Source organism: Caretta caretta, chromosome 2 (genome assembly GCF_965140235.1).
Source record: "Caretta caretta isolate rCarCar2 chromosome 2, rCarCar1.hap1, whole genome shotgun sequence".
Lineage (NCBI taxonomy): Eukaryota > Metazoa > Chordata > Testudines > Cheloniidae > Caretta > Caretta caretta.
In genome coordinates, this window is record NC_134207.1 from 113,293,126 (window position 1) to 113,318,013 (window position 24,888).

Sequence of the window (24,888 nt, forward strand, 5' to 3'; positions counted from 1 at the left end):
TTTGCAGAAACGAGATTTTATTTACACAAGCAAGTCTATCTTGAGATTCTATTCAACTCTTTACATTTCTAGAATATTTACATGATTTCAAGATGCTTCATGAGTAGAGTGATGAACAAAAATTACAAAGGCTGTCAAAAGCTTAGCAAAACAACCCATCCTTGTGCTTTAAAACTTATGGTCTAGAATAATGTAGAAGAAATGTAATGTTAGCACCTTGGTCATAACGGTCATGCTATATATTCATGTAAGACACTTTTAGAAAGCATTAGGGATTTCAGAGGTGACCGTATCCAGAGGCTGCCAATGACAATTCATGAGTGAGTCATAGAGTTCTTCACTTCTTTCCATAAATTGTCTGTTCATTTCATCAACATCCAGATGGAGCTGTGGATCTGCAAAAATAAACCCAGTAAATAAAAAAAAATTGAACCCAGCACTGAAGACCTACACAGGCACATACACAAAAATTAATGGCAAGAGCTTCATATGTGACATGTGGTTACCGTTATTCATTACACCAAACTTTCCAACTCAAAAAACAACCACCAAAAAAAACCCTCTGCAATCTGGACTTTAAAATAACCAACATTAAATTACATTAATGCTTAGGGTTAAAGTATGGAGACTACATTACTACTTTGTGAAAAAATCAATTATATTAAAACACACATGCACAGACTTGTTGAAGGTATTAACCTAAATTATACACCCATCGCTACAAACCTGTGAAATATCACTACCCCTACATTTAAAAAGGAGAGAAAATGCATGCCAGGATATGCTTTCCTAATATCCCAGTATCCAACATACACTTATGTCTCAGGCATGAGGGTGAAAAGTTGCTGAAGGAGTTAGGTTCAAAGTCTTACTTTGACGTTTGGTCAGGTTCAGACAGACAATCATGATAAACAGCAATTCAAGCAGGGGAAGAGCCCTCTGGCATAAGCTAGCATACCATTATGGTTAGATAAATGGTAGGGCATCCCACTTTGTTTGGGATGAGGGGGAAGAGTTCTGTACAAATATATATGTATAACAGATGTCTCTTTTGCTTTTTAGAATAGGATTCTGTTAAGCAGTACTGATATTAAACATGCTGTAAAAGATTTATGAACCCTGTTTTCTACTGAGATTTTTTAAAGCAGAGTCAAGGCTGTAAAAAGCTAGAGAAGTTATGATAAGGTGGACAATAACACATGGATGAAAATTAGCAGAGTGGGACAAAAGACTATTTCGTCTTCATGTAAGAGCAAATTAGAAGAAAGTCATTTGTCATAAAGAGTGCCAAGTCTGAAAACTCCTAATTTTACATACAATGTAAATTACGTTACATTCCCAACTTGTTGACCTCTGTGCCAGTATTTAGAATAGCTCATTTGGAAATGCGAATGCAACATTTGTAAAGATCTTTTTCATGAACTAGCACTACTTTGTCAGCAGTTTTGTATAGAAATTTTATAACACTAGACATTATTAGGACCAAACAATCTGGAAATATGACAGCATTAGCGTTACCTTCAGTTATTAGTTCATCATTGCTTTCAGCCACAGTTGGGGTCTCCTGAAACAAACAAGAATATGTCTATGTTAGTTTTATAGAAGTGTAATCATTATCAATTCCAGGTTCTCCAGAAATTTTTACATTCAATTATCTGAAAAAAGGATTTTCAATGCATGCATCTTCATTTAAAAAAAAAAAAAAAAAAAAAAGTTAAAAGCTGTAAAAAAAATGGGGTTTTTCCAACCTCAAGCCATTTCCTTTCTAAAAAATAGACATATTCAGGAGAAAGCCAATTTAATAGTTAAGTATGGCTTAGAACAGGGGTTCTCAAACTGGGGGTCAGGACCCTTCAGGGGGTCACGAGGTTAATGGGGGGGGCGGTTGCAAGCTATCAGTCTCCACCCCAAACCCCACTTTGCCTCCAGCATTTATAATGGTGTTAAATATATAAAACAAGAGTTTTTAATTTATAAGGGGGGGAATTGCACTCTGAGGCTTGCTATGTGAAAGGGGTCACCAGTACAAAAAACTTTGAGAACCACTGGCTTAGAACAACTAGAGAATTAAACTATGTGCCTTATGGACAGACTTATTAGGATAAAAAATTACATACAGATAATGTTATCAGAATCACATTTGGCAAATAAATAAATAATGCAAGGACAAATGGTACACATTTAGAGGATTATAGAGGTCTAATACTAGAGAAGTTTATCACATTAAGGCTTGGATATTCAGACTGCCATTTAGTCCTTATTTTACACATTATCACAGGATTTAAGCATGGTTTCCATGTTAAAACCGAAGGGGGGAAAATGACATACAACTCTGTTATAAATTAATTATGTAATTTAAGATTTTGGGAAGAACTTATCTTCAATGTAAATTCAGTAAGATCAATACCTCAAATACAGCTGGAGTCAGAATTGAGTCTCCTATAGCAGAATCTCCAACAGCTTGCATGTTGTCATAGGAAGGATAGCTATAGTTGTAATCAGCATAAGGATCGTAACCCCACTGTGAGTAGTAGTTCTGATAATCTTGATAATAATCATTATAGTTATAGGACTGATACCGCTGGAATTCTGCTTTCATTCTAAAAACATATTTAAAAGTTTATAATTAGAATTTAAGAACTGGATGTAAACTGATTTTAGTTTAAAATTAAACAATTTAGTAAGTCTTTGTACATCAAATTATGATGGTGAACATTTCTCTGAAAAAGTTGCCAGAAATGGAAGGGTGAGGAAAATCACTGCACAGTGCTTTTCATCTGTGTTTATACAGAAGTAAATGGTCTCACCTCTGCCAATACCAATAGTAATTACTATCCTGGGTAAAATCCAAATCCATGAAACTATTACTACTTCTATCCATTTACTTTAAAGTAAGTTTCAGTGTCAGCATAAACACAGTTTCTGCAGCTAAAGTCTAGTGCTCTGCTATAAATTGGTTAAGTAGTACTTGTCAAACAGCTATCAAGTACAGCTGCTTTAAAGCTACGTTCTTTTTTATTTAGCCCTTTATGTTTTGCTTGGCTAATTACTAAATCTTTGTTCTAGGGGGAAAAAAAACAAAACAAAAAATCCCAAAGAGATAACAGATTACATTTTAAGGAGCATCTGAAACTTCTGGGATTTTATTTCTTTAAAAAAAAAAAAAAAAAACACCACACCTCACATGTCCCCCCTCCCACACACACACTCCGCCTGAACTTGTTTTGCACGGAGACTGGTTTGGCATTCAGCAGCTGCCAGGGTTTTTTTTCCCATCTGAAGTTATAATCTTGTTTGTGACAATCATTGCCACAACAATTTATGAAGTCAGAAGTGGAGAATAAGCAGCAAAAGCACAAACTCTAAAAAGGAGCCTGATTCATTTACTAATAGAGTGAAGGAAGAAATGTAAAATAGTTTGACAATTTTTTCCTTCAGAAAAATTAGAAAACTCCCTATTTTAGATTCATCTGATACTCATTGATCATTATACACTATACAATGAAGTCAGATGGACTGATTGCACATTCCAGAGACACATCAGATTTTCCATATTTAATACCCAATTCTAAATGTGGCCCTGTGCAGGCAGACTCCTGTACTTGTAGGTCCCCATTTATTTTCATAGTTCTCTACACAGACACAGAAAAGCCAGTTGTACAGTCGGCACCTTAACCAAGAAAGCAAAGCTAAAATAAACCAAAATAAAGTAAAACCTCTAGTTTAAACCTAAATTTGAAACAGATTAAATGTCTCCTGGGTAATGTCTTCCAGATTTTAAATTATTTTTTTTTAAAAAGGCACAGAAGTCAACCAGTCTGCCATTACTAAACTAGAAATATAAATCAATATAGGACCTACACATAAGTGCCTTTGTCATGAAAAGAAAAAGGAGTACTTGTGGCACCTTAGAGAGACTAACCAATTTATTTGAGCATAAGCTTTCGTAAGCTACAGCTCACTTCATCGGATGTATACTGTGGAAAGTGTAGAAGATCTTTTTATATACACACAAAGCATGAAAAAATAATGAAAGAAAATTTTTTCATGCTTTGTGTGTATATAAAAAGATCTTCTACACTTTCCACAATATGCATCCGATGAAGTGAGCTGTAGCTCACAAAAGCTTATGCTCAAATAAATTGGTTAGTCTCTAAGGAGCCACAAGTACTCCTTTTCTTTTTGCAAATACAGACTAACACGGCTGTTACTCCAAAATTTGTCATGAAAGCTGCACCCACACTTTAATGACAGTTACTAGTGTTACAAGAGAATAGGATGATACATAAACAAATTGAACCAAGTTATCTTTTCTCAGTTTTTATACATAGGAACAATCAAGTCATTTTTACCAAATGGACAAGGACAAAATTAGCAAAGAAAGACACTGAAGTTTTTGAAAGGACATTATAAAAAAAAACAAAACTCTTTATTAAGTATGCAACACTGATCCTGTTTTGGGATGTGAAAGACAAACATACCCCCATATCACAGGATCCTCAAAAAGGAGAAATAGACATTTTGTTCATAACCTGACAGTTTGAAGACAATGGTATCTAGCTCTCAGACCAGCTTTGGGTAGTGCCAACTTGAATTAGAAGATTTATCTCCTTTAAAGGGAAAGAGGTAATATTTACAAGGTCTGGGTATACTTAAGAGAAAAGGGAGCTTCATTTTTGGATATTTCCCACGGATTAACAGGAATATAAGGCGAGGTAATTTATGTATGTTTAGGAGCTTTCCTCCTCTTTGTTACATGCTATTTCACCCATGTACTGGATGAGTCCATATGTCAATTTGATATCAATCTACCCAAACCTAACTGGTAAAAGCGGGGATTGCCTCAAAAAGTGCCTATCACTGACCAAGAGTTTAGGAGGCAGAACAAGGAACCTTTAAGAGTGATTCACAGTCCTCACTTGCATGTTAAGAGCTTCAAAGTCAGGAATCCTTGGAGAGCAAAGAACATTGATGGAAATTGGTGTATTTTCTGTATATCGCATTTGGGATCTGATTTTGGCTTTTGTACTATAGACTTTTTTTTTTTTTGTTCTCCCTGCTTAAGAATGCTCCCTCACTTCACCAGATCACTGTAAAATAAACCCGGTACTATTTTCACTGGAAAAATCTTTATTTACTCCCTAAGGCCCTGGATCCTGAAATAACTTATGATGTGCTTAACTTTGCTATTATGAATAGCCACATTGATTTCAGGGGGACTACTCACAGTAGTAAAGTTAAACACATGCTCATTTAGGTGCTTTTGAAAAAATTTACCCCAGAATTCTGGCCAGGCTCTAGGTACCTCATGGTTACCAGACAGGAAAAGCAGATGGAGGAGCACTAAATAGAAGAACTGCAAAACTAGATCCTTTATATCATGAAATATGGGATGACACCACCATTACAGTAGATGGCATATGGTTTGACAAGGTGAAGCTACCAGTGTTTAATGACTACCTTTAATTCCTGCATCAGTACAAGACTGATTCATTACCTTTTAGAAATTCCTATACTCAGTCGGATTCGTTTTCCACCTAGACCTGGTGCATTTTGGCAGTCTTGCAGTGCTCTCATCTGATCACCTTGTTCACCAAATCTGACAAAGCCATACCCCCTGCAAATTCCAAAATGTAGAGATTTTAGTAATTCCACTATACACAGCATTATAACAGAGTTAATAAGTTTAGTGTTGTCTTCTGCAGACAAACCCCTTATTTAGCATTGTAGTTACTATGGCTTACAGTACATATTTGCTTTCTACCTGTTTTGTTTGTTTTTAAACACCCATGCTAAATGCTTTCTCTCAGAACTCAAACTTGTGTCAAAAAGCAAATACTGACAGCTGACTGCAGTCAGATTAATAGAGCAAGTTTCTTTTAATGGTGGTTCTCAACAAAAGAATAATTAATTAAAAATAACGTAGTTACCGGTGTATCATATTAATGGAGTATATGGCAACTGATTTACCCACATCCTCAATTAGTGTTAACCAAGAGCTATCAATTTACAGTACTTAGCCTTTTAAGAAGAAAAGTTCACTTTCTCCGTATTTTGTGTTTCTTGCCCCCAAAGTGTACTGTGATCTTAATAGAGAACCAGCAACAAAGAGTTATAGTCCCAGTCCTGCCACTGATCCATTGGGTGGCCCTGGGCAAGTCACAAACTCTCTGGGCTCTTTTTGCTGCTGGTATAAGCAGGTTCAACTCCACTGACTTAAGTTTATGTGGCCCCTTGTCTATTTTCCCCATCCAACAAATGGGGATAATTCTTAGCCCTCAGTACCACACTTGATTATGCGTAGGTGCACTGCTGGGCAGGAACAGAGCCCCATTAATTCAATGTACATCTTCTTTGCCTCCCCAGGTACATTTTCTGGAATGCAAATATGTGCCTAGTGAAATCACAATTTAGCCTATTACGTGCCCAATCCAGACAAAGACTTGAAATCACACAAGGGATTTTCCTCTAATATTGCTTTGTTTATAGACTCTAACCTCTGTTCTACCTTCTCTTTGCTTTGGGAAAAAACACAGAAACATGATCCAGGTTTAAGTTTGACAAAGTGGTTTACAAATAACAGTCTACAGTCCTTTTATCAGCAGCATTTTGATTGTGTAAAAATTACCTGGAGTATCCCAATAGGTCTGTGGCTATTTTGCAGTCAATGCATGTAGGATACCTTTTCACAAAATAATCATAGAGCTGAAAATCATCCACTTCAGGAGTTAGCTCTCCTACAACTATTGAGAAATCTGGTCTAAAAAGGATTGAAAATAAATAATTAGATTGCAAGAATATTGAAATCTTAAGAGACTGCTCAGAAAGCTATTAAGTTATTGCATATAACTATGGGACTAATCCTGCAAACACCATGGTCTTCTATAGCACTACACACTGTAGTGATCATTGTACTTGGCAGTGTACACATTTGCATGATCGGTCCAAATCTTGTAGTACTGTACAACCACTGTGGTGCAATATGCTCAAAGCTGAGTCCAGCCTACTGCTCTAGCTAAACAGGCTTTACTTCTGCTTTGAGAGTGAGCAGATGTCCAAGTCAATCCACCTTTTAAAAAAAAAAACAAAACAAAAACAAAAACACAAAAACTCTGATTGGATTTTACTATGTCTTAGTTAAGAGGAAAGAAGAGGAGTGATAAAAATACCAGCAACAAATGAATAAATGCATAGTTTATGGATCTCAAAGTACTAAGTAAAAAGATAACCCCAAAAATATACGCTATTGGTGTCACTCACATTTCAGCAAAGATTTAATAGCAGAGTGGTGTAAAGAAATCTCATTACAAAGACTTACTTTTACAAAATATACTAGCATAAACAATACTTGGCACTTACATAAGAACCTCCATTTAAGAATCTCAAAGAATTCGTTCAGTGTTCACTATTGATTTAAATGGATTATTATGGACAGGGGCTTGTTCTTTTGGTCTGTTTCAAGAGTTTTTTTACCTGATTGGAAGATTAACAACACTAACATAGTCTGTTCTTCCTGCTTTTATTTTGTTCTTTTTCTTTCGTTTTTTCTGTGGTCCTCTCCACCAGCTATAGGTTTGTAGGGACTCTCTTTTGTGCTTTCCCATTGTATCCTGCTGGGATGAAAAAAAAGCAGCTTTATAGTACTTAGTCTCGTTTAAATTCCTCCCACCCACTCCCCATCACCACAGGTGATTTCCCCATATTCACCTTGCCCTTGAAAGAAGCCTGGGGTCCCATCTCTCCCTCCGCCTCCCATGAGGGAAAGCAGCCTCTGGGGAAAATGCCTGGCAAAAATAACAGAGCCAAAGGATTGTATGAACAGCCATATTCCCCTGACTTGTCAAGCTGGCTAAAGGATTGAAAGCTTCCTCTTGGAATTAAAAAAAAATAAAATAAAGCAGTTATCCTTTAGATGCTGGCCAATCCTAAATGTTAATCACTTTAAGGACCGGACTGCGCCTAAGCGTTCTGTAGGACTTGCTAGAGCAATGTTTCTCAATGACCAGTCTGTGGACCAGCGCTAGTTCCTGAAATCTTCCTGACACAGTTTAGGAAAGCAGCAAGCTGGTCACTGGAATAAAAAAGGTTGAGAAACACTGTGCTAGAGCACTCTAGTAGCATTTTTTTGGGTGACTGAAAGACACAGCTAGGTCATCACTCTTGCCTAAAATGAGCCTCAACTGGCCCTGCTTCCCTTTTGCTGGAAGCTTTTCCCTTCCTGCTGCTGTGAGACACCTCTCCTCACAGCTAGTTGTCAGTCACTCGCTCAGGCCAAGAACCAAGAGGAGGTTGGTAGATGTGATGCAAGGGGAAAGCAGGCGAGGGACAGATAGACTCTAGTTTGGAGCCCAGGGGAACTCATGCCCAGATGCAGGGCAAAGAAGAAACAGGCACAAAGCATGCCTCACTCAAAAAAGAGGAAGGAGGTAGGGCAACTACAAAGAGAAGAGAAGAAGGGAGATGATGGTAGAGTTAACGCAGGTCACATTCCTCACCTTAGAATCTTAAGAATGAGGATTCTCATCCTTAGGGCTCCAAGAGTTAATACATTTGGTATTTATCAATAAATTTTACTTACTAGAAGTAGAACGTTAATGTCTGTGTGAGTGCTTGCATATATCCTGCTCAGAGAGTGTTACAGGCAAGCCCCTCCATGAGAACTGACTTTTAAACAATGAGAAGTCCAATGCTTCATGTCAGGTCCCCCAACCTGCTTCAGTTGATATAATTAGGTTTCCAGAGTAGGGGAGAGTAATTAATTAGCAAATTACCTGAAGGAAGCACGGGGCTAGAATCCACCTACTCAGAGAAACTATTTTAGTTTTATATTTGCTAAGAATTCTGGATATGGTTTAGTATCCCTCCTAAGCACTGTGGACCTTGACTTGTTCTCACCAGATGATCTTACCTGGTTTGCCACTGTTCAGAAGTTTTCTTCACAAGGAATGCTGCACTGCTTCACAATTTATTCTGATCCTCTATTTAAAGAAAAAGGGGAGGAGAGGAGAAGCTTTTATGAAAAGTAATTCAACTAAAAAAAAAATGGTTGCTGCACAGCTAAGAACTTGTTCACCTTCTCTTAAATCAGATTTAAGAGATTTAACTTGAGGAATTTTGAAAGGTTCCAGAGCTCAGACTTGCATTGCAAAAGCCTCACCTTAATACACCTATGCAGACCACTGCTATTGGCAACCATTGATTATTTGTGGATCAAATAATCATTGCATCATATCATGACACAGCTTGACTTGGGGATAACCTGGAATGACCAGACATATCCTTTCTATTCACCAAGACCAGTAATTATCTTTCAACTTCTCTATTCTAGAGGACAGTTGTGAGTTTTTATTCTTATTCCACCACTGCCTCAAGGTTTTCCATATATATCTAGCCACACCCTACTATTATTTTAAACATGTGTTTGGTTGGTGGGGGATATAAGGTCAGCTTAGAAGTGAGGAAAGATCTATTATCCAAAAGCTTAAAAAGATAGCTAGCTCATTTTTATGGGCCTTTGAGGTTTTCTTGGTTCTTCCTCTCTTTGGGCCAAATTCAAAGGTGCCTTGGTTGGTGGTGTAAATTACAAATCAATAAGAGAGTGCAGAGTGGTACATATGGAAGAGGCACCTGTTGCAGTAAAAGAAACAAGACAGTATAAAGTAAAGCAGAGGGAGAATTTTGCCCTCCTGTATCTTTTCTAGCTACCCCCCTTCTGCCAGCTTGGTATGTAAATTTCACCCTCTTACTGACTTGTAACTTACATAGCCATTTAGCACCTAGGAATTTAGCCTCTCATTATTATTTGTATTACAATAGCAGCCAAAGGCCCATGCTAGGGCTACAGCTTTGTGCAGTTATGTCATTAGTTTCAATGCCTTTTCCCTTTAGCTCACTCACTTGCTCTATACAATTTTTAAGGAAAATCTGAAATAGCTATTCACTGTGTATTTTCTTTTAAATCACCTCACTAGTCAAACAATGTTAGGGATAAGAGCATGTCACTGCACACAGCACTTTCTCTCACAACAATTTTTTTAAACTCTGTTACTCCATTGCAAATGATTTTTACATTCAGTACTTTGTACATTTTAATAAATGCTTGCCTGATGAAATTTCACCGCGTATTATTCCACATAACAGATTTTGTAACATATTACCCTAAAGTGGGATCTATGTGGCAAAATACATAGTACATCTTTCATTCTAATGACTAGGGGAACTATCGTGAATTTAGTAAATCACAATAGTAACTCAGTTTGAAAACTGTTAAAACCCTGGTACTGCGAAGACTTAGCTTGTCTACATATGGAATTATTCAGGAACAGCAACTGTCCTTTAAATTCACAACGTGCCTTAAGACAAATTAATTTTCATGTGTAGACAAGCCCTTAAACACACACATAACTTTGTAAGAGGTGAGTAGTCCCACTGACTTCAGTGGGACTATTCACATGAATAGTCATTCACATGCTTTAATCCAGTGGTCGCCAACCAGTCAATTGCAATCGACTGGTCGATCCTGGGGACTCCCCCAATCGATCACGATCTCTGGTGGTGTTGTGGGGCTGCTGCTAGGCAGGCAGGGAGCAAGCCTTGGTCCCACACGCTCCCAGAAGCGGCCAGCACAGCCCCACGGCCCCCCCTTTTTTGGGGGGGGGCAGGGGTCTCGTGACATTGCTCCTGCCTGCAAGCGCTGCCGCCACAGCTCCCATTGGCCGGGAATGGGGAACTGGGGCCAATGGGAGCCGAGGGGGCGGTGCTGGCAGAGAGGGACAGTGTTCGGAGCTACATGCCCTCTGCCCACCCCCGCATGGGCTACAGGAGCGCGTTGGCCCCTTCTAGGAGCAGCATGGGACCAGGGCAGGCAGGAACCCTGCCTTAACCTTGTTGTACCGCAAACCAGGAGCCACCCACGATAAGTGCTACCCTGCGGCAGGCCACACCACAATCCCCTCCTGGAGCCAGCACCCCAAACCCCATCCTGCACCCCAATCCCAGACCCAGCCCTGACCTCCCTCCCAGAGCCAGCACCCCATACCCCCGCCCCACGCTCAGCCCAGAGCCCCCTCCCACACTGTGAACCCCTTGGCCCCAGCCCAGAGCCCACTCCCCCTCCTGAACCCCAACCCCCTGCCCGGTTAAAGTGAGTCAAGGTGGGGGAGAGTGAGCAGGGCAGGGCCTGGGGAAGGGGTGGATCCTGGGTTACGCTTAGATTCAAAAAGTGATCTTGGGCATAAAAAGGTTGGAGACCACTGCTTTAATCTTTTCAGGAGCAGCACTTCACTTTGAATTTCAGCAATTAATTTTTTAACAATATGGGAGACTTTACAACAGCACTCTACTATTAACTCTTTTCTGATACAGATGGATGTCATTTTGCACAAATTATGAAATGCACAGATTAGCAAAATGTGCATCAGCAAGGTTTTACTATAGTTCTGCTATTTAAAGAGACAGAGCCAACAAAATTTCACTTTTGTATAAAAAAATAAAATCAAAAAAGTTCTAATACTAGGCCTTTAGATTAAAAACTGTCCAATTTACTTGTGACCATTTATGCGGTTTGTTTTTGGACTTACCACTCTGTGTGAACATTTAATTCAAGCTGCAGGACAATAAAAAAGCAATTTGACCGCAGAAAAATTGAGTCAGAAAAAAAAGTGATGCAATAATATCTTGATCACAGTTATCATGGTCTTCTATATGAAACAATAATTTTGGTATTTTATTCTCTGAGCTTGATAGTTGTCATTTGATCTTTTCACTGCAATTCAAAACAAATTTTTTAAAAAGTTAGAGGTATACACATTAATAGGATACATCATTTATTCATACTAACATTAGCTACATAGGTAATTTACCATTTAATTAAGGTCCCAATCCTGGAAAGACTTGCATGCTTAACTTCAAGTATTTGACTCCAATAGGGCTACTCAATGGGACTACTCATGTTTAACTTTAAGCATGCACATAAGGGCTTGTATGTATCTGAAAGTTTTGTCTCTTTAATTATACTCATGTAGTTAAAATGTCAAAAATACCTTAGGGTGAATGTAATTATATTTGTGTCAAAATGCTTAGACTAGTATAACTTATTCTGGGTTGGGAAGGAAAATAAGCTACACCAGTATAAAGCACTTTTATACATGTCTAACTGCATCCAAAATATGGCTTATAGCTGTATAGGTGGAAAAATCACACCCGCTAACTGAAGTCCTATCAGTAAAACTTTTCTAGTGTAGACCAAGCCTAACTTTTTCAGGCAGTAGCATGAAGGAAAGATTTTTAAAAGTAAGACCATTTAAAAAACAAAAAAAAACAAAAAAAAAAGGACCATTATGAGATTAATGTTGCATAAATATCCTTAATTCCTGTTCTTTTTTCTGACTTTATAGTAAAATGGAAAAACCATGGCCAGTGAATCACATATTCAGAGGCACGTTTAAGACCTCGAAGCTGTACGTCACGAGACAGTAACACAGAGGGGTCACGCTCGGGATGGGGAGGGGTGGGTGCCTTGGGCGAGGCTCAGGGGGGCTGGTTATAGTTGCCTGGCCGGCGCGTGGAAGCTGCTGCCGCCGCCACTGCTGCCCGGGGTGTGCGCGCGTGACGGTATTTGTGTGGCGCGGCCAAGGCGCAAAGAGCCCCGGGCAGGAGCGTTGAAAGGGTCGGGGGGGGAGGGGATTTTTTCACTCACTGACCCAGGGCCGCCGTTTGACCCCGAGGGCAGTGACCCGACCCGCAACGGTCCCCCGGACGGATTCCCCCCGTCACTCCCCGCGGCCTCCCGGGAGTGGGGTCAGCGGGCGGAGCTGAGAATGGAGTTGCCATGGGGGGAGCCGCCCGCCGGGGAGAGGGGCGGCGGCTCCGGGAAAGGCCCCGGGGAAGGACAGACCCAGACCCAGACCCCCAGGAGGGGGAGGGGGCGATAATCCTGGGAGCGCGCGCGAGAGAAGCCCACCCGCTTCCCCCCGCTCGCGAGCCCCCCCCCGGCCCGGTCCCGGCACTAACGTCTCCCATCCACGGCGTCGCCATAAGGAGCCGTACGGGTCCTACTTCCGCCCCCGCCCGGGACCTCACGCTGAGCTGGCCCCAGCGACGCCTGTAACCCCAACCCCAGGGCCCTACCGCGCCCACAGCCCGCGCCCTCCCTATGCGACTCGGGGACTCCAAGGGATACACCCCGGCTAGGAAACCCGAGGGGTGGGCCTCGGGCTCGGGGGTGTCCGGGCGTTGTCAATTCCGGCTCAGGCAGTGCGTGGCCAGCCCCTGCGACGGGTGGCTGGAAGGACCCCAGGCGTCGCCTCCGAGCGTGGGGGAAGGAGGACCCGGGTCGCGGCGGGGAGATGGAGCTAGTCGGCGGCTGTTACGAGCAGATTCTTTTCGGGTTCGCGGTGCGGCCGGCGGAGGTAACGGCGCCGGGGCGGCAGCTGCTGGGGGCCCCCCAGTAACTTACCCCGGAGGTGTGCGCGCGCGCGCCCGGCCGCTGCTCGCCTCCACGCGGGCTTTAAGCAGGGTGGTTCCGCGCGCCCGCGACGCCGAGGGGTTCCCCCTGCTGGGCGCTCGCGGCCGGTGCGGTGAGCGCTTGGAGCGAGCTGTGAGCCGGGCCGGGCCGGGCCGGGCGGGGCTGCTCGCAGCTGATCTGATCAGCGCCGGGGCCCGGCTTGCAGCAGGGGGTGCCGGGAGCTCTGCCTGGTGCCCGCTACAGGCAGCCAAGACTGCGCCTCGCTCTCGCTGCCCGTCGCCAGCTCCTTGCCAGCCCTCCCTGCCCCTGGACCCAGCCGCATGCTGGTGCAACTCCGCGTGCCTGGGGGCCTTGTCCCCTGCGGGGCTCTAAAAGCAGGAGCCTTTGCCGCCCGGGTTACCCGGCTGCAGTAGGCATAGCCACGCTCTCTTTGGCCCAGCTACCTCTAGAGGGGCACAGAGCGCCACACTTGTTATGATTATTATTTAGTACGTTTATTCCGGTCCTTAATACCTAACAACCAACCCAGAATGGGGCTCTGTTTTGCTGGGCATTGCCCAGACAGAACACTAGATGGTCTGTGTTCTGAAGCGTTTACACCCTAACTAGAAAAGACAGACACAGCGGGGTCGAATATACCTGCAGAATGAACTGTGTGATTGCAACTAATGGCACATTAGTTCCACAGTTTATCACCTCTACTTCAGCTACCCAGGGAAGCATCAAGACTGCATAGTAAGGGTGGAGAGGGAGATGTCAAGAATATAGAATCATAAAAGTGTAGGACTGGAAGGGCCCTCAGTATGTCAGCTTGTCCTGTTCTCTGCACTCAAGGCAGGACAAAGTAATAACTAGACCATTCCCGACAGGTGTTTGGCTAACCTGTTCTTAAAAACCTCCATTGACAAAGATCCCACAACCTCCTGTTTTTCTTAATGTCCAGCCTAAATCTCCCTTGCTACAATGTAAACCCATTGCTTCTTGTCCTATCCTCAGAGGTTAAGGAGAACAATTTTTCACCTCCTCCTTGTAACAATCTTTTATGTATTTGAAAACTGTTATCATCCCTGCCTCCCCCCAGTCTACTTTTCTCCAAACTAAACAAACCCAGTTTTTCCAATCTTTCCTCACAGGTTACATTTTTTTAGACCTTTAATAATGTTTGTTATTCTCTGCTGGACTTTTTCCAATTTGTTCACTTTTTTCCTGAAATGTATCTCCCGGAACTGGACACAGTTGAGGTGTTATCAGCACTGAGTAGATTGGAAGAATCACTTCTAATGTCTTGCTTACAACAGTCCTGCTGATACATCCCAGAATGATGTTTGCTTTTTTTGCAACAGTGTTACTGTTGACTCTCATTTAGCTTGTGATCCACTGAATAACCCCTTGATTCCTTTCCGCAGTACTCCTTCCTAGGCAGTCATTGCCAAAGTGGTGAAGGAGAAAGGGGAGGACTGGCTTGGATTTTCCTAAGAGCCTCAACTTATCTCTTTCTTCTGGAAACCGTAGAACCTTTTTCCACACAGCACCAATCCATCTGCATCACTAGTCACAAGGGAAGCTCTGGAGAGTGGAGAAGTTGTGGGGGGGGGGGGGGGGGTTTGGTCACCATAAAAGATTTATTTTCTTAATCATTTACATGTTTTACTTTTGGCTTGACTCAGATTTAGATGTAGAGGCCCTCAATGAGGATAGTCGTCGTCTCTTGGCTATCTGCTCTTGGCGTTTTTCTTTGACCTCCCTCATTCTCTTAGCCAAAAGCTTAGTATATTCTGCTGCTTCCTCCTTGGTCTTCTGAGTTTGTTGCTTCTTTAGAGCAATACATCTGAGTTGTTAGGTTGATGGTCTAGTCACACAGTGACCACTAGGAAACATCCTTCACAGGTTCCCATTAGATTTGTAACAGAATAGAACGTTTTTGTATGTTTAGCAAAATGAACATGGCTAGTTTTTGCTATTTCAAAATTAGTCTTATACTGTGATATTTATAATCTGATCATAGACAAGTTAGAACATATCACACTGGTTGTGTTTCAAAAAAGGTTCATTTTATATTTTGTTTTCAGAACTGGATGCCTATCCCTGACTTTACCCATCATGCCCACACTGCCTCATTATCAGCAGTAGCTGTGAATAACAGATTTGTAGTCACCGGTAGCAGAGATGAAACGATCCAAATATATGACATGAAAAAGAAGATAGAACATGGGGCATTGCTTCATCATAATGGTAAGGGAACTTTTCTTTTTAGAGGTATTAATTACATGATTTACTAATGGGTGTGTTTCTGTAACAGAGAACTGTCAATTTTTAATGGTGCCTTAGTTGAGATACATTTGAAATGGATTAAGGAATTATTAAATGCATATGTGACTTAACGTTAGAGAGTGAGGGATCAGACAGAATTCAAAATTGTATGCTACTACAGACAAGGACAAGAGAGGGGCATCAGTGATTTTTAAATATGGTAATTAAACTTATTTTTATGAAGAAATATGTAGTAAGTAAGCCAGGTTTCATCTAACAAGTAGAACAAAAGGCTGGCATGTTTGGATGCTGGAAGCAGTCTGTTCTTTCACAGATACAGAGGTATTGCTGCATGTTTTGTGCATGCGTTAGTTTTGCAAATTATGTATGAGGTGTGCTTACAGTGTTGTAATTCCTAGACATGTATTATGTAAAAAGGTAACTGTGTTATAGGTGTGATGCAAAATGAAAACAATTTAAGTGACTTTCATTTTGAACTTCAAAATATAATTTCATGTGTGTGACTCTATTGGAAATTATGCAATTAAGTTTTAAAATATTAGCATGTCTTTAAGTGAATATCTTGACGTTTTATATAAAACTATTTTTTGTGTAGTATTTTTATTCAAGATGTCATAATGTAGATTAATAGTGCTGATCTTGATCTGTAGGCACGATAACTTGCCTGGAGTTCTATGGGAATGCACACTTATTAAGTGGAGCAGAAGATGGATTAATTTGTATTTGGGACACAAAGAGATGGGAATGTCTGAAATCCATTAAAGCACATAAGTGAGTCTTCTGAACTGCTTCTTTTTAGATATTTTTGGTTATTTATGTGACAAAGAAAATACATGATTAACTTTTTTTGTTGTTGACTTTATTAGGGGGCATGTGACATCTCTTTCTATTCACCCGTCTGGAAAATTAGCTTTGTCAGTAGGAACAGACAAAACATTAAGGTGAGTCAAAATTGGCTGAAAATCTTATTTAGTGAAATTTACTAAATGATCTCATTGAATTATAAGAAAGGATTATACACTGGGGCTAGATTGTGAAGCAAGGACCAGGGAAGCATCTGTGATGCTGCTGTCAGTTAACCTATGTAACTGTGTATGTTTTCACACTTGCAGGATTCCTGGTCTATCAATATGTACCTTTTAATTTCACTTAGTACCTCTGTGCCTTAGCCTACACTTAAATTAGGTCATCATAGCTATGTCAGTCAGGGATTCTAAAAAAAACCCACACACCTCTGACCGATTTAGCTATGCCAACCTAACCCCCAGTGTAGATGGAGCTATGTTGATGGAAGAGGGCTTCCGTCAACATAGCAACCATCATTCAGGGAGGAGGCGTTCCATCAATCAAGTCTGCATCAATACTAGGGGGTCATGCCGACATAGTTATGGTAATATAGCTATACTTGTGAAGTTTCTATAGTGTAGTTGTACCTAGCACTTTGAAATTTCCTCTTAGCTCCATTGAAATATTAAAGAGTTAATATTCATCCTGTTGACTCTGTAGTATACAAAACTGGCCTTTTAACCCAAAGGAGTAGGGAAGCCCACCTTTATCAAACTGCTAGATTGACGTCTTCTGTTAGCCTCAAGAGTGATGTCAGTTGCATGTGGAACAAGTGCCAACCTTTCAGGGAAGAATACAAAGCTAAGAGATTGGTGTTGGGAGGAGGACTGGATGGCCTGCTCTAGAGAGGAGTGCAGACTGTTACATTTTTAAAAATAGCACCAGCATTTTAAAATATTCTTTTAAAGAACAGCGCCAGCAGCAGACCCAGGCACATGCTGCCACCCCCTTCCCCCCGCCCCATTGCACGCCAGTGGCAGTCCCGGGCTGTGCTGCCCCTCCTTTTCCTCCCCTCCCCTGAGCACCAGCAGTGGTCCTGGGCTGTGTGAACGGGGTCCCCGGCCACATGCTGCTCCCGCCCCCCTTCCCCTCCCAACACCTGCAGCAGTCCCAGAGCACTCGTGGTGCCCCCAAATCCCCACCTCCAGAGCACCCAAGATTTAGTCAGGAGTATAAAGTACAAGTCATGGACAAGTCAGGCCATTCATTTTTGTTTACTGTCCATGATCTGTCCATGACTTTTTTACTAAAAATACCCATGACTAAAACATAGCCTTACCAATGGTTAGTAAATGGTACTTTAATTTCTCTGTGCTATTTTAAGTGATGCATATTCAATCCCTTTTTGGTATTTTACAGAACATGGAATCTTGTAGAAGGACGATCTGCCTTCATCAAAAATCTGAAGCAAAGTGAGTGTGTCAATCTAATCTGCAAAATATTTATTAAAACTAAAATTAGATGAGTTCCTTTTGTGTATGTGCGTATTTGTTTAAAAGTTACACTAGGGTAGCCTTTGACTTGCAAATGTTTGACTTTTTAATTAATTCACTCTGCTCTACCTTTTACTAAAGATCAAAGGCGCATGTCCTGAATACAGAAATTGCAATGGACAGGGTATAGTAATACTACAGCAGAAATCTTATTTCTTTCCTCAAAGAAATAAGGCTAAAAATCTTTTTTTTTTTCTGTACCCCTTTTAATTATAACACTTTAAATGATCAAAACGGAAAAATTAAAAAAAATAATTTGCTATTTATTCTGTTAGTGGTAGTAATAGTATTTGTGTTCCTTGTTTACTTTCTGCATTTATTTCAGCTTGGACATTAAAAATCGACTGGACAGTTTCTAAAGATTCTCACTTTTAGATTCTTATGCGCTAATATGAATTTGGGTTGCAAAGACTACAGAAAAATGTTCCTTTTAAAATATAACTCTTTATCGGAAGTTTCTGTTTTTAGTTCTTTGGAACATTGATTTTTGGTAGGGTTTTGTACAAGCTTGTTTTTACAAAACCTAAATTTTGGGACCTAACAATGTTTTTAAAAATCTGTTTTGCTACGAGTAGATTTATTCCAGTAAATATGAAGATTTGATATTATTTCCCCTTCCGGGTGGTAATATAATCCTCTATCCTGCAAACACACATGCACATGCTTACGTTTACTACTATGAGTATCATGAAGTTAATAGTACTACTCCTGATAATAAATTAAGCATTGGCATAAATATTTGCAGGATTGGGGTCATATACATTGCATGTTAAAGATTGCAGAGTGAAAATGTCGAGAATGAGATTCAGAGTTTTAAAATTATTATTAAGGCAAAACTTACATTCTTTCTGGTTGTTTTTTACTTAAAATTGTTCAGATGCACACATAGTTAAATGGTCTCCTAGTGGAGAGAAGTATGTGGTGGTCGTAACTAATAAAGTGGATGTCTACAAACTTGAAACAGCATCTGTCAGTGGTGCCATCACAACTGAGAAAAGAATTTCTTCAGTTAGATTTATAACAGTAAGTACATAAAAGAAGGGGGTGGAAAGCTAACTTGTTTGAATTTCTTTAGCCTCATTTGCATTTTCTTCTCTTTGTCTTCAAGGATTCTGTTCTTGCTATTGCCGGAGATGATGAAGTTATAAGACTGTATGATTGCGACTCACAAAAGTGCCTTTGTGAATTTAAAGCTCATGAAAACAGGTATTTTATATTTGTCCTGTTAAATTGTTTTAAAATTTATGGCAGTGTTGAATACACACTACTACCTGGTTAGTGGCAGCATTCAGAACATCTTGGCTTAATACAGTTTATTTTTATTTTTAAAATAGAAAGTAGACTGCCTTGTTTCTGATGTACTGAGTTGCAAATTCAATACAGATTTGTGCATTCTCACTGAGTGTGAGTGTACACCTCTTTTTATATGAAACATCAAGGAATCCCCGTGTGAAATTTATTTTAATACCTACCCACTGGATATATGATGATTTTGACAATAATATGGTCTGGATGGATCCATGTCAGCCCCTTGTCAGGTGGAAGGGACTATCCACATACCATATAAAAGCCTTGGGAGGAAGGACAGCAAAATGGAAAATATGTAAGCAAGTCTTTTTATATATGTTAAATACAGTAGGCTGTGTGTATGTGATTTTAAATTGCCATGTCAATATTTTCCAACAAGAGTTTGCGCTCACATCTTTCGTGGATGTATTCTAAAGAGAAATGGATTTATACCTCCAGATTCTGAATTTTTATCCATAAAATAGTTTCAGCACAGCACAAGAATTGCAGAATTACCTATTTTGTCCCACCAGTATGCCTCAAATCAGTTCTCGAGGAACTACTTTTTAACAGTGGTAAGGATTTCAGGTTTTTCATTTCTAATCTATCCTTGGCACCAGGATGCCAAATGGTACTTAGCATTTTTTTATCTTGTTCTCCAGAATCTCAGCTTACTCTTGTTTTTGTTTTAATTAAAATTTCAAGCCCTTGTGGTTGAGGAGAGAACCTTGAAAACAAGCGAAACAAATGTAAACCAATGCAGAGATGTTTCCAGTTCTCTGCAGGTGCAGGCATATTATAGCTTGGAGAGGTGTGAACTGCTCCGTTCATCTAAATGGTCTTAGCTTAGATGCCCAATAATAATGATTTAATCATCTATATTGTTCAATATTTCACTGATAGTCAAAGCATGTAAGAAAGGAGAGGGAGGTGTGTTTGAAGTATAAATTGCCAAGAAAGGATGGAGACAGCAGAAAAAGAGGTGGAACAAATTGCACTGGAAGAATGTACTTCTGTTCTAAAACACAGTGGGTATGTCTACACTTATTGTGGGAGTGAGTCTTTCAGCTCAGGTCCACAGACCTATGCTAGCGGGGCTCGCGCTAGCGTACTAAACATAGCCGTGTAGAGGTTGCTTTGACATGGTCAGGGTCTGAAGTCCACCTCAACCCTCAAGTTTGGGAAACCGATCTCCAGCCCAAGCCACAATGTCCACACAGGTGTTTTGACAAACATGTACCAGTACTTAGTTGTTTTGGTAGTGTCTGCACCTTTTCCTGGTCTTCTCCACAAAGCAGCCATGAGTCTTGCTCAACACCAGATACTAACAAACAGTTGTCCATCAATGCTAATTTTTAGATTGGATGTTTTTCTAAAAGATGTGCTCTAGGAATTATTTTGGGGAAAGTTATGGCCTTTGTTATATAAGCGGTCAGACAAGATGATCACAGTGGTCCCTTCTGGTCTCTAAATCTGTAAATAAAAATTTAAAAAATGGCCTAAGGAGTCTTTTAATCTTTACTGAATCCCCATAAGCATTGACTAAGAGGCTGTTACCAATTTATAATTTTGCACTGGTGTCCAAACAGACACCCATGTAAAATAGCACAGTTGGACTCCAAGCCAGTAAAAAGGAAGTCTTATATGTTCCTTTTATCGTTAAAGAAATATCTAGTACTCTGTCTTAATTTTGGTGCCAATTCAGCAGAGCACTTAATCATATGCTAAAGTGCGGTTGATGTCAATGGGTGTTCAGCATGTGCTTAAAATTAAGCACTTACATGCTTTCCTGAATCAAGGTCCTAACAGCCCTCAACATGAATTTTTCAAAGGCACATATTGCTCCAAATGGCAGAATACAAAACAGATTAGTCTTGTGCATGAACTGTATCTTACATGCCTGAATCAAAAATATTCACATGAAGCATCCATAGTTTGTGGCTCTCTATATGACATGTAGAATGTTCTCTCTTGATTTTTAATTTCTGACAACTTCTTACCATCTGTCCTTATTAGTTGAAGCCACCTGTCATGCTATTAAGTATCCAGGTATTATATTTTGTTCTAGAATAAAAGACATCTACAGTTTTGAAAAAGAAGGACTACAGGTTATAATTACTGCATCCAGTGATGGATACATTAAATTGTGGAATCTTGAACTCGATAAGGTTAGTACATTAACAACTCATGGAAAAATTGTGGAGAACTAATTTACAAGTGAGCATTAGGTTTTTAAAAAGCATGCTGTGCCAGGTTCCCGCACCGGGGTACCTCCTGGAACTAGGGTACCACAGCGGCCCCCCGACCCACCAGCCTGGGCTCCCTTTACACTATATTGCTGTGACAAGCTCTCTCTCCAGGCTCCAGTCTGCACTTTCACCAGCACACATACAGGTATGGACACACCCAGCTGCAGTTACATGCAGATGCTGTGATCAGCCCTGTATGGGAATGCTTCATTTAGGGAACTTCCCAGCTACTCAAGCATGCACCCTCTCTGAAGTGTAAACCCAAAATTATACCATCTTGCGCTATGCAGGGAACTGTACAGCGTAAGCTCATGAAATTCGACCCGTCCCTCAATGTGGACAGGAATATAAAATAGCTTTATGCCCTGAGTTATGACTCCCACACACTGGTTTTAGATACAGCAAAAACAAGTTTATTGACTGAAAAAGACAGATTAAATGATTATAAGGGATAGCAAACAGATCAAAGCAGATTACGTTGCAAATAAACAAAAACACAAACTAAGCTTAATATACTAAACTAAAGAGATTGGGAATATGAATAGCAAATTCTCACCCTAAGTGATGATACAAGCAGGCTGCAGATTCTTAGGGGGCAAGCTGTACTAGTTTATAGCTTGGAATCCCCAGATGTTCCATTCACAGGCTAAAAATCCCTTTATCCTGGGTCCAGCACTTCCCCCAGCTCAGTCTTTGTTCCTTAGGTGTTTCCAGGAGTCTTCTTGGGTTGGGAGTCAGTGAAGAACCAAGATGATGTCACTCCCCTGTTTCAGAATTTGTTTCCCCATGCCAGTCAATGGAAAAATACTGGTATCCTAAGGTGGAGACCAGCACCAGGTGACCTGGTCAGATGTCCCTGTCACAGCAGCCATTACTCAGAGGCTGTCTGTAGTGTCCTCAGGAAGGCTCTCCAGGTGGGAGATAAGCGTCTCCTAAGGCCTGTTGTTTCTTCTTAATGGCTCATTAACCTGAATGGGCCCTTGCCAGCCAGCTATCTAGACTGACAGCATTTTACCTAGTAGGTGTTGCCCAGGAATAGCTACATGTGAAATAGATATATAGTCAATATTAATAACTTTGGATACAAAAATGAAACATGCATACAAATAGGATAATCATATTCAGCAAACTATAACCTTTCCAATGACACCTCACATGACTTATCTTGCAAAAAATCATTATGATTATGTCATAATCGTATCATAATAATATCATGGTGAAGAATATGGGGTGCAGTGTCACACATGCATTTATAAATTATTTTTAAATATTGAATAAACCTGTTTGCAAACTAGAAATTATGAACTTCCTCCTCACCATGTTTATCGGCAAATTTATATATATATATGCGCACTTAGATCTTTTGGCTATCAATTCCTCTTACCATAACTTTAAAACTTTTAATTTTTAGTGGTGATTTAAAAAAAAATCTCTGAAATTCTCAAGTAACTTCACCCTCCATCTCGTGCAAGGTTATGCTCTCCCTGATTTCTAACTGGCCACTCTTATAGCTTCCTAATCAATCTTTTATGCTTTGGTGGTTACTATAATCTTTTGTAATGTTGATGACTAACACCATTCTTTAAAAACGCAAAATATATTATTTACTTTTTGTGTTCAAGAGGGGAAAAATACAGTCTTGACTGAAAAAAATCAAAGATGGTGATACACCAGGCATTTCAATTTTATATTGAGCACTTTTATTCCAGTGTTCATTCAAACATTTTATTTTTTGACGAAGCAGAAAAAAAAATCACTTCAGAATGTGTCTTTTGCATTTTTATCCGAATGCGTTTTCCCAGGATGCAAAAGGTGAACAGTTTTAGTAACTGTAGTTAGCCAAGGTTTATAAATTATTCATTCTTCATTGAAATGTGATAGGCCCCGTTCTCACTACAATTTTTAACCAAGTTTGTAGCCAATTATTGCCTTGGTTGGCTCTAATTGTGGGTTGTGTCCTCACTTTTTTTCATCATTATTGTTATTACTGTAGCACTTAAGGACCGCAAAGAGGGCTTCATTGTGTTAGGCACTGTACAAATGACACAAAAGACAATCCCTGATCCAAGAAGTTCACATTCCAAGATTCAAACAATATTGTTAAAGCTCAGCAACCATGGCAGCTAACAGTGTTTGTTTGGCTTCAGCCAGAGACCAAGGCTGGCACGTGGTTGTTTTACTGTTACTGGTTCAGCATGCTTTTTCCCCCAAAGAGCAGCTGTCCTAAACATGTTTACGTAACTGGTGGGCCTGCTCCTTCCTCCTCCCAGCTCTCTGTGTGGTAGGACATTCCAAAGTGCAGTGCTTCATGGGCTGCTATTGCGTGTCCCCTCAGGACACACTTTGTCTTGATGAGATATTATGGAATGTTTGCCCAGATTGTCCCAAAGTGCACTGATACAAACACAGTTAAGCAGTATGGTAGATGTAGATACACAAATGTGATTGTGATCACAGAAAAGCTGCTGTGTGCACATACACTGAACCATGTTACTTGTAACCAGTTGTAACCCTGTATTTGAGGAAATAAACTGGGGGTGGGATATATTTCAGTCATATTAGCTTAACACCATTGAGCCCCATTAAGTTGCAGACTAGCAAGCTTTGTTGTAGCCAAGATTCACCCAGGCTACAGCCAGCCAACTAATGATTTGAGTTGTGTTGAGCTCTCTCAGTGGAACCAATGTAATTAAAAAACACACCTGTCTTGCCCCTCAAGATGTACCCTTAAGGCAGCCATCTGTCTGACAGCATTACAAAACTACAGTTAACAGTTGTGGCATGGAGATATAAAGCCTTAAAAGTAGATATACAGGTTAAGTGACTTAAACTATATTGAAATAACCTTTTAATGAATCTGTTTCTATATTTTCCTCAGATCCAGGATAGCCCATCTTTGCTATGTGAAGTCAATACCAAAGCCAGGCTTACATGTCTAGCAGTATGGCTAGACAGAACTTCAGAAACCAAAGAGAACCCTGACAACGCTGCAACCTCTTCTTATGGTAACAGAGGTGGATCCTGATTATTTTATGTTGAAAATAAGTCCTATTTAGGTGCTATTAATATAGTGAGAAAATAGAAAATACGAGAGCAGGTAGGAGTTTTTATTGCATGTTTTGTGGATGAATGTGGTGCTGTTAAAACTAAAGGACATGATAGCACTTATTTAGGGCATCATACTGATAGACGGTGCAAACTTTCTGGCCTAATACTCTCTTAGCGTATATCTACACTACCCGCCAGATCGGCAGGCAGCGATCAATCCAGGAGGGGT

General features: G+C 40.3%; 2 protein-coding genes across 8 annotated transcripts in view; one reads left to right on the top strand and one right to left on the bottom strand.

Annotated features, from left to right (window-relative positions):
* On the bottom strand, window positions 1-13,475 carry LOC125632150 (tRNA selenocysteine 1-associated protein 1). 5 transcript variants are annotated; one of them, XM_048839889.2, is made up of 10 exons: window positions 13,457-13,475; window positions 11,580-11,764; window positions 8,909-8,978; window positions 7,708-7,784; window positions 7,474-7,613; window positions 6,629-6,760; window positions 5,498-5,617; window positions 2,408-2,600; window positions 1,519-1,564; window positions 1-395 (listed from the first exon to the last, which is right to left on the bottom strand). In XM_048839889.2, the coding sequence occupies exons 4-10, from the start codon at window positions 7,735-7,737 to the stop codon at window positions 259-261; spliced, it is 798 nt and encodes a 265-aa protein (XP_048695846.1). In that variant the 5' UTR covers window positions 7,738-7,784; window positions 8,909-8,978; window positions 11,580-11,764; window positions 13,457-13,475; the 3' UTR covers window positions 1-258. The 5 variants fall into 5 exon arrangements, with proteins under 5 accessions (XP_048695846.1, XP_048695848.1, XP_048695845.1 ...); XM_048839891.2 differs by lacking the exon at window positions 13,457-13,475 and adding an exon at window positions 13,012-13,112 and having other exon boundaries at window positions 7,474-7,610; XM_048839888.2 differs by lacking the exon at window positions 13,457-13,475 and adding an exon at window positions 13,012-13,112.
* Window positions 13,255-24,888, top strand: part of PAK1IP1 (PAK1 interacting protein 1) — a 17,779-nt gene continuing 6,145 nt past the window's right edge. The window contains exons 1-9 of one of the 3 annotated variants that reach the window (XM_048839885.2): window positions 13,255-13,409; window positions 15,535-15,697; window positions 16,387-16,507; window positions 16,603-16,677; window positions 17,942-17,994; window positions 18,953-19,098; window positions 19,184-19,281; window positions 21,431-21,530; window positions 24,490-24,625. In XM_048839885.2, coding sequence (XP_048695842.2) covers window positions 13,347-13,409; window positions 15,535-15,697; window positions 16,387-16,507; window positions 16,603-16,677; window positions 17,942-17,994; window positions 18,953-19,098; window positions 19,184-19,281; window positions 21,431-21,530; window positions 24,490-24,625 — 955 coding nt within the window. In that variant the 5' untranslated portion in view covers window positions 13,255-13,346. Of the gene's footprint in view, window positions 13,464-15,534; window positions 15,698-16,386; window positions 16,508-16,602; window positions 16,678-17,941; window positions 17,995-18,952; window positions 19,099-19,183; window positions 19,282-21,430; window positions 21,531-24,489; window positions 24,626-24,888 lie in introns of all 3 variants that reach the window. The other 2 variants (XM_048839886.2, XM_048839887.2) reach the window with 2 other exon arrangements.

What these genes read in the sequence shown, in the direction of transcription:
- LOC125632150 (XM_048839889.2), bottom strand. Translation starts at nt 7,737, where the DNA reads ATGGGACCCCAGGCTTCTTTCAAGGGCAAG. An exon ending in GTTGTTAATCTTCCAATCAG is followed by an intron (nt 6,761 to 7,473) that starts GTAAAAAAACTC and finishes AATCCTTTTTAG; the next exon opens with ACCAGATTTCTCAATAGTTG. An exon ending in TGATGAACTAATAACTGAAG is followed by an intron (nt 396 to 1,518) that starts GTAACGCTAATG and finishes TTATTTTTGCAG; the next exon opens with ATCCACAGCTCCATCTGGAT.